Genomic DNA, 8,288 nt, shown 5'->3' with positions numbered 1-8,288 from the left:
AGCCCCCGCGCGCGGCGATGCGGAGCGGGGCATGGCGCCGCCGCCGGGCCTCAGCCTCCTGCTGCGCCTCCTGGCCGCCGCCTTCTACGGCCTCAGCTCCTTCCTCATCGTCGTGCTCAACAAGAGCGTCCTCACCGCCTACGGGTACGGCGCGGGACCCCCCCTCCGCGCGGGGAGCCCCCCGGCCTCGCGCTGGGCTTAGCCCCCTCTCCAGGGTCCTGCTGGGCGCCCCGAGCCCCCTCGCGCCCCCAGCGGGACCCCCCGGGCCCTCCCCAGCACCTCCCCTCCTCTCCGTTACCCTCCTCCCTGGGGATCACCCCCCTTCCCAGCGTGACTTCCCCCACACTTTGGGGACCCCCCTGCTTGCCCCTCCCCAGTACCCCCACACCGCCACGTTCCCTCTTGGCACCCCTCACACYCCTCAGCCGTGCACCCCGACACGTGCAGTGTGTCCATCGGCATCCGGGGGGCTCCCGCCTGGGTGGGGGGCCACGCGTGACCGTCCCGACCACCGCTCTGTGCCCGCAGGTTCCCGTCCTCGCTGTGCGTGGGGCTGGGACAGGTGAGTGTCCCCCCGACCCCCCTGTCCCCGAGGGGCTGGGGCAGGTGAGTGCCCCTGCCGTGTCCCCCATCCCTGACCGGTGCCGTCCCGCAGATGCTGGCCACGGTGGCGGTGCTGCGGGCCGGCAAGGCGCTGCGCCTGCTCAAGTTCCCGGACCTGGACCGGCACGTCCCGCGGCGGGTAAGGAGCCGCGCGCCGCCCCGGGGCTGCTCCGCGCGGAGCCGTGCCTGGGGCTGTACACAGAGCTGTACACAGAGCTGTACACAGAGCTGTACATGGAGCTATAGGTGCCCATCCTCGGGAAGAGCTCCGTCTGCAAAGCACGGCGGGGTGGCCTCGGCCGGCCCGTTAAGCCTTGTCCCTCTTGCGCCTTTCCAGACGTTTCCTCTACCTCTGCTGTACTTCGGGAACCAGATCACGGGGCTGTTCAGCACAAAGAAACTGAAGTACGGGCTGCAAGGCRCCGTAACGCGGTGACGGTGACGAGCGGGTCCCCTGCGCGTGGCTCCCCGAGGAACCCCAGTGCTCCCGAGCCCCTCTCCCGGGAGCAGAGTCCTGAAACGCGGGCGCTTTTGCACATGGGGTGTTTGGGACGGGGCGGGAGGTGGAGAACGGCCRCCCGGGGCGATGTGGCTGTGGTTGTGGCTCGCGTGTTGGCGCCTGCTGCCGTGTCTCATGGTGAACACGGCGAGATGGGACTGGGCTTGGGGCTCCCCGCGGCTGCCCTGGGGGACAAGGACCCCGGGTGGGTGACGGTCCCCCCTGAGGCTTCTGCCACCAGCCCTTGGGCTGCTCCGAGGGCTAAGGGGATCGGGCTGCACGGCTGCAGCRATGGGAGGGAAGCCCCCTCACCTCGCTGAATCTCTCTCTATTATTATTTTATTTTTAGCCTGCCAATGTTTACAGTCCTGCGAAGGTTCTCCATCCTGTTTACAATGTTTGCTGAAGGATTTTTGCTCAAGTGAGTCTTCCCAACTGCTTCTCCAAGGCTATCAGTGGCAGATAGTGTCTGTAGCTATAAAAGCCTTAAGGTGATGAAACAGCAAGCCATATCTCAATAAGTCTTTCTGCGTCCCACACTTGTGTGGTCAGGCGTTTTGGCCCTGTGCTAGGCTTTAGAAATACGAGTGGGTAGAGGAACTGGTGTGTAAGTTGCTGTGAGGACTCACCTTGATCTGCACTGTGTTTCTGCACGTGCTGCTCGCTAATGCTCGCAGCAGGACAGGTCCCGAGGCAGTTTGTGCTGTTGCCTTATGCAGCCCCAGGACCTCCCGCGCTTCCTGGGGCGCCTGGCCGGGCGCTCAGTGTGTCCCCAAGCCGCTGCCGCGGTGCTCGGGGGTTCCTGGCTCATCCCAGCAGCAACCAGCAGTGCTGCAATGAGCAGGACAGCGTTGAAACTGGAGCCTCATCACTGCCAACCTTCCTTTAAAAAAAAAAAAAAGGAGAAATCGTTGAAAGCCTTGGGTTTTCGTTGCTGCTGTGTTGTGTTTTCCCTGCCGCCCGCCCAGCGAGCGGTGTGTCCGGCTGCTGCTGCCCGCGCGCAGTCCTGCGGCGAGGCTGCTTGTGAATGACAGCAGTGTTCTCGCTTCCCTGCCCGCAGGAAGAAGTTTTCTTGGGGCGTTCAGATGACAGTATTCGCAATGATCATCGGCGCGTTTGTGGCTGCCAGGTGAGCCCTTGGCTTCGTGCTCCTCGCTGCTGTTACCTGTGGCTGCATTCGGGCCCGTGCAGCGGCCCCGGGGCTGCCCAGACCTTGGCAACACATGATGCTCAGAGGCCTTTCGKGATGAGTTCTTGGTGCCTGTTCCGATGTTGGTGCTGTTGAGAAACGGCCAGAGCTCGCTTAAAATCACCCGGGGAGCCTTTGGAGGACGTTGCTAGAGGAAAACTTTTTTTTTAAGTGGGTTAAGGTGAGAAGAGTATCACACTATGTCCCAAGAAGAGCATGAGTAAGTGGTGACTTTCTTTGCTTCAGACATAGGCTATAATAGGAAAGAATGTTTTCCAGACTTGGATCCCAGTCCTTGCAGGATTAACTCTTTCTGACAACTTACTGAGAAAAGGTGGAAGAAATCTCTCACAGCTGCGTTCTGTGTTGTTAATAGACTTATTTCTTTCCTTTCTTAGTGCTGACTTGGCATTTGATTTGGAAGGATATATTTTTATCCTCGTTAACGACGCCTTAACAGCTGCAAACGGTGCCTATGTAAAGCAGAAGCTGGACTCCAAGGTAGGCTGACCTTTGCTTTCGTTGATGGCATTTTGGAATCGTGCTCCTCTGCCTCAGCCCCACGCATGGGGAGGCAGCGCTTGGCCTCCAGCTGTGATGATCCCTAATGTTCCCATTCAGAGGCCAAACACCTCCTTCTTTCCCACCTTAACTAAACCGTGCTCTCGTTACACCAGAAGTTAGCATTTGGTGTCATGGTGAATACCGTGGCCTTTGTAATCTATTTTTAATTCATGTGTTCAGGGTGCTGCTATGGTAGGAAATGGAGAAGTCATATTCCAGATTAAATGTGCTGCTGTGTTCCTTATTCTGGGTGCACTGCCTGGTGCTGGGATGTCGTTCTAAATATACSCAGCGCTGGGCAGTGGCACCCTGGCAATTTCTGTGGTCATCCCCATCCCTCTCAATTTCTCGTCCCGAACACCGGGTGACATTTCCCCGCTGTTCTGGTGTCCTTGTTGCCCCAGCCCTGGCCGTGGCGAGCCCCGGGGAGCAGTTCTACTTGCCGCCAGCCAAGGGGCCGTGTTTTGGGTGATGGTAACGGCTCAGGCTTGCCCACGCGCCCCGAGCTCCGCTCTTACCTCACACGCAGACTATGCRGGGAGGTGCAGCGCGCAGCCGGCGGCGGCCTTTCCCCGTCTCCCTCCCGGGCAAGCCGTGTTTTGGCAGCCGGGCGCCTTTCCCGAGGCTGCCGGGATGTTGGCTGCGGGCACGGGAAGCTCCCGCCGCCAGGAATCCTGCCCAGCGGGGTTGGGTGCCGCTCCTGTACCCCGGTTATTTGGATCACTTTGCACTGTGTCCGCTGATGGGGGTGGTAGGAAGTATTTGCTGGAAACACCRGTATCAGCAGATAGGCTTTTAGTTTTAGTCTCTAAGTTTCTAACCAAAATATCATCATGGTCCTGTGAAATTTTACTGTGTCTTTGCCTCTAGGAGAAGGCAAGTAGGGACTTGCTAACAATGCAGTTTCCACAAAGGCTCTAGAGCAGAACTCGGTCTACTGTTTTAAAGCAGCATGGAAATGGCCTCGCACGTTGTAAAACCCCTGAGTCTGTGCAAAGCCCGTGTGGATTTAGCTCATAAGGGCTGGTCTTCAGTAGTGCTGTGAATAAGGGCCGTGTTCTGGGTGCAGCCAGTGTAAGTGATGGAGCTGTTTCCCCTCTCCAGGAGCTGGGAAGATACGGCCTGCTCTACTACAAYGCACTGTTCATGATACTTCCCACCTTGATCATTGCCTATTTCACCGGAGACGCACAGAAGGTAAGAATCTGACCCCAAAATGCAAAATCTCCAGTGGCGCAACGCCTTTGGAGCTAAATGTGTGACTCCCTACTGCTTAGAGCAACATTTTGCTGTTTGTTTTAGCATGCAGCCACACGTACCCTCTGTAACTTACGTTTTGAATATTTGCCATTTTATGGGGGAAGGGGAGGAAAAGGTGAAACTGAAGTACTTCATTATCCTCAACCTACAAATAAATACTAGATAACATCTGCTGGATCAGTTTAGGGCAGAAGATAATCTGAGGACAGGCTTTGTGTGAACAGGAGAGAACTGYGCAAGTGAAATTAGAATAAAAAATTAAAGCAAGTTCTGCTTGCTTTAAATCCACAGAATTGCTTCATTAAAGCATTTTTGTAATGCTTGAGGAATGGAGAAGCRTGAGGGGAGAAGTTTGAACTAAGTGTTATTTAAAGCGAAAGTTAGCACTTGTGGAACAAGCAAGTCCCTTCACCACGAGAGAAAGGCCGAGGAGAGGCCCGAGTGGCTCTGCAGGGTCTGTGTTACCTGGGCTGTCCCCGCAGCGCACTAAATCCCAGTCCCATCCGCGTTCCTGCTCCAGTGCCCACGGCCGTTCCCAGAGCGGGAGCAGGCAGCAACTGCAACAGCTCCTTCCTCCTTAGGGCAGCGAGGTGAGGCCCCCCTGGTCAGCCCTTGTTAAGCTAATGAGCACTGATTACGTGATGAGAAGCAAGTGTGGGCTAAGGAGACRTTCCAAGCCCCTGCTCTCGGTGGAGGGTGGCTCAGCTGGAATATATTTGGGATAATGTGTTCATTTACAACCAGGAGCTGGCGGACATGGAGCAGAATGTTGCTCTGTGCTGCACTGTGGAGCCTCTGTTTGGCCCAGAGCGCAATCTCCTCTTACTGTTTTTTTTCTGAATAAACTTCTCTTTTCCTCCCCCCGCTCTGAACAAGCTCTTGGCAGTTGGAGGCAAACAAAGATGTGTCTGTTGGAATTACTACCAGGAAATCCAACATTCGCCGCGTTGCGAAAACCAGCCTTTAGAGCTGCGCCTAGCCAGGCTGCGCCTTGCGCAGCGCCTGCCCGCGCGGCCCGTCCTGGAAATGCTCCCCGGATTAACGGAGCGAGGCGGGAGAGCCCAGGGCGGCAGCCCGGAGAATGACGGGAGAATATAGGGAGGAGGGGGCCAAGCTCTTCTCGTTGGTGGCCAGTGACAGGASCAGGGGCAGTGGGTCCAAGCTGAAGCCCAGGCAGCTCCATCTCCATGTGAGGAGGAACTTCTTCCCTGTGAGGGTGCCCAGCCCTGGCCCAGGCTGCCCAGGGAGGCTGCGGAGGCTCCTGCTCTGCAGATCTGCCAACCCGCCTGGATGGGACCGCGTGTCCCGAGCTCTGGGTGTCCCTGCTGGACACCCGTGGAWTGATCCCTAGAGGTCCCCTCCAACCTTGAACATTSTGGGATTCTGGGAAAACTCCTCCCCAAGGGCCCGGTCAGGAYAGTGAGTGAGTGTGAGTGTCACGCCTCTAAAAACCCGTGTTGAGAGTTCGTGGAGAAGCCCCGATTCGGAGGAACTTGCCCTCAGATCTAATCGGGGCTCGGCGCGCGGGGGCGGCTGCCGAGGGCAGGTTGTGGCGGCGGCGCCGCGCGGCCCGGAAGGGGTGAGCGCGAGGCCTGCGCCGTCAGGTGGACCAGGGGGGAGCTTCCTTTAAAAAACACCCAAAAGATTAAACAAAAAATAACAAAAAGGAGAAAAACACAACCCCCCCAGCTCCCTCCACCCCCAAAAGAACAACCTCTATAAATACCTCAAGGGAGGCAGTGAGGAGGAGGGGGCGGCCTCTTTTCAGTGGTGGCCAGCGACAGGACTAGAGGAAACGGCCACAAACTGAAGCACTGGAAGTTCCCCAGGAACTTAAGGAAAAMTCTCTTGACAGTGAGAGAGCCCTGGCACAGGCTACCCGGTGGAGGYTCCTTCTYTGGAGAYCTTCCAAACCCRCCTGGATGCAGCCTGTGCCCCGTGCTCTGGGTGTCCCTGTGTGTGCAGGATGGACTAGATGATCTCTAAGGGTCCCTTCCAACTTTAGCATTCTATGTTTCTATGATTCAAAAACCGACAAGCTCCCTGCTGAAACTCAGCCTTCCTTCTGCTGGTGCAGCCCTGTCTTTCGGAGTTGCTCCGAGCGCTGACACAGCTGCAAGACCCGCGTGCTCTGGGATCCGGCGCCCCGGACCCGCTCGGGGTCGCGTGTGGTTCCGCTTGCCCAAAACACCGCCRCCGTTTCAGCCTCTTCTCTTACCAAACACATCAGCGTGTTGTCCCACCRCAGTGACGCTGGGCCGGGTCCCCGAGCGGGCGGCGCTGGCCCGTGGCTCTCAACGCAGCGTCCCGCTCGCCCGCAGGGGCTCCGCGGGCTCCGGTCCCCACTGCCCCGGCGGTTTGGGCGCCCGCGCTGCAGCGCTGTCCCCGTGCTGTCGTTGCAGGCGCTGGAGTTCCCGGGCTGGGCCGACCTGCTCTTCGTGGTGCAGTTCATGCTGTCCTGCATTATGGGGTAAGGGCTTCTCGCTGCGCCCCCCGCGGGTGTTTTCCCTGCCTTTCCCACTGCAGGGAGCCCCCACGTCAAAACAGCAGCCCCATTTGCCCACTCGCACGTCCAAAAACCTTAATTAACAGCACTAATGAGGGGAGCTTTAGTGCTAGCAACGTGGAGAGAAGTTTCTTGCTGCAAAGAAATGTCCCCCTTGGTGCTGAGCGCCGGCCCGGGGCACAGCTCGTGCGCTGGGTGCCGGCGGCAGCGGTGCCCTGGTGAGAGCGGAGCTGGGCAGCGAGCAGGGGTGGCAGCCCCCGCGGAGCGGCAGTGTCCTGGTGCCCTGGGCACCAGCAGGGCCTCAGCTCCCCGGGAGGAGACCGTTTYGGAGCGCGGCACTGGGGGGATTCGCTTCCCACCCGGCCTCGGTGCCCGTGCTGCGGTGGAGCAAAAACGCCCTGGAAGGGGGAGATGGAGAGACGCTTTGCCACCTGACGGTCCCGCCTTTCCCCCGCAGGTTTATCCTGATGTACTCCACAGTGCTTTGCACGCAGTATAACTCCGCACTGACAACTACAATAGTTGGCTGCATTAAGGTGAGCGGTGGTCGCTGCGGGTCGTTCCCGGTGCCTCTTGTTAAACAGCAGCTTTGGCCCTTGGAGCCAGATGGAGGGTTCTGTGCTGTGCAGGGCAGCATCGCTCCGTGCAGAGACCGAACAAGCTCATCACAGAGAGAGAGCTGCACCCGCCGGGGCCATTTCCCTGCTTTTCCAGGAGGCTCTGGCCTCCCTTTGGGGGAATTCGTGCAGAAAATGGGTAAACCTGTGCCTCAAAATGCTCTTGTAACTAAAACCTTGTTCCGTTTCAGAATATTTTAGTAACCTATATTGGAATGTTTTTTGGAGGAGACTATATTTTTACATGGACAAACTTCATTGGTCTAAATATCAGGTAAGAATTCCAWGTGTTTGCGGTTACTCTTTGTAATTCACAAGTGAAAGCTGCTGTGAGACAATTTGACTGGTTAAAATCCTTAAAAAAAAAAGTCAGATTTTTCAGAGTTTTCAGTGCTGGGCGCAGCACCGCCCTGCACATCCCGGGAGTCTGTGGGAAGCGAGCGCTGCTTTTAGCTCTACTTGTAGCTAAAAGTTCCTATTATTAGTAACTGTCCTTTTTTTTATTATTATTTCCACGCGGTTTTCAGAAACGTCCCCTTTCTCTATTGGCAGGTATTTCAGCTTTGGAAAGTTTCCYTTTCCTGCCCGTGCTCTTCAGTGGGATTGTGCTAATGATGGAGCACATCCAGTGACATAAGGAGCATGCAGAAAGGGAAGCATTTGGGCATGAATTAGACAGAATATGTGGTCTTAGGAGGAAAACACAGAGGAAGAACTTTTCTAGCAGAAAAGCGTTTGGGCGCCAGCGGCCGCTGTTCCACACTTGCTCATGCCGTCGTTTCCCCGTGTTTTGCAGTATTGCTGGAAGCCTCGTGTATTCCTACATCACCTTCACGGAAGAGCAGCTGAACAAGCCCTCTGAAGCCGGCGGCAAGATGGACAGTAAAGGGAAAAGCTCTGTGTGACCGGGGCGATGCTGCTGAGAGCAGAAGGAATCGGGGGCGTCCGCGGGGGACGCACGGCAGAGCTCTTAATTTTCGCAGTCTAGATGGCTGCCTTGAGAAGTGATTGGGAAGCGGCATTTCGGCGTCTAATCGGGTCGGATCACGA

The 8,288-nt window shown here is 57.1% G+C and overlaps 1 protein-coding gene across 1 annotated transcript; it reads left to right on the top strand.

Moving 5' to 3' along the window:
- The first annotated feature begins 19 nt into the window (after positions 1-19).
- On the top strand, positions 20-8,288 carry SLC35D1 (solute carrier family 35 member D1). Its single transcript, XM_026037166.1, has 12 exons — positions 20-144; positions 529-562; positions 656-742; positions 941-1,008; positions 1,452-1,523; positions 2,163-2,231; positions 2,690-2,792; positions 3,960-4,052; positions 6,518-6,585; positions 7,079-7,157; positions 7,430-7,512; positions 8,035-8,288. The coding sequence occupies exons 1-12, from the start codon at positions 32-34 to the stop codon at positions 8,141-8,143; spliced, it is 978 nt and encodes a 325-aa protein (XP_025892951.1). The 5' UTR covers positions 20-31; the 3' UTR covers positions 8,144-8,288.

Source organism: Nothoprocta perdicaria, unplaced genomic scaffold, assembly GCF_003342845.1.
Source record: "Nothoprocta perdicaria isolate Ctin4 unplaced genomic scaffold, notPer1 scaffold_191, whole genome shotgun sequence".
In the NCBI taxonomy this organism is placed as follows: domain Eukaryota; kingdom Metazoa; phylum Chordata; class Aves; order Tinamiformes; family Tinamidae; genus Nothoprocta; species Nothoprocta perdicaria.
Note: the sequence above shows the minus strand (reverse complement) of the source record. Positions and strands in the feature narration are given on the sequence as shown.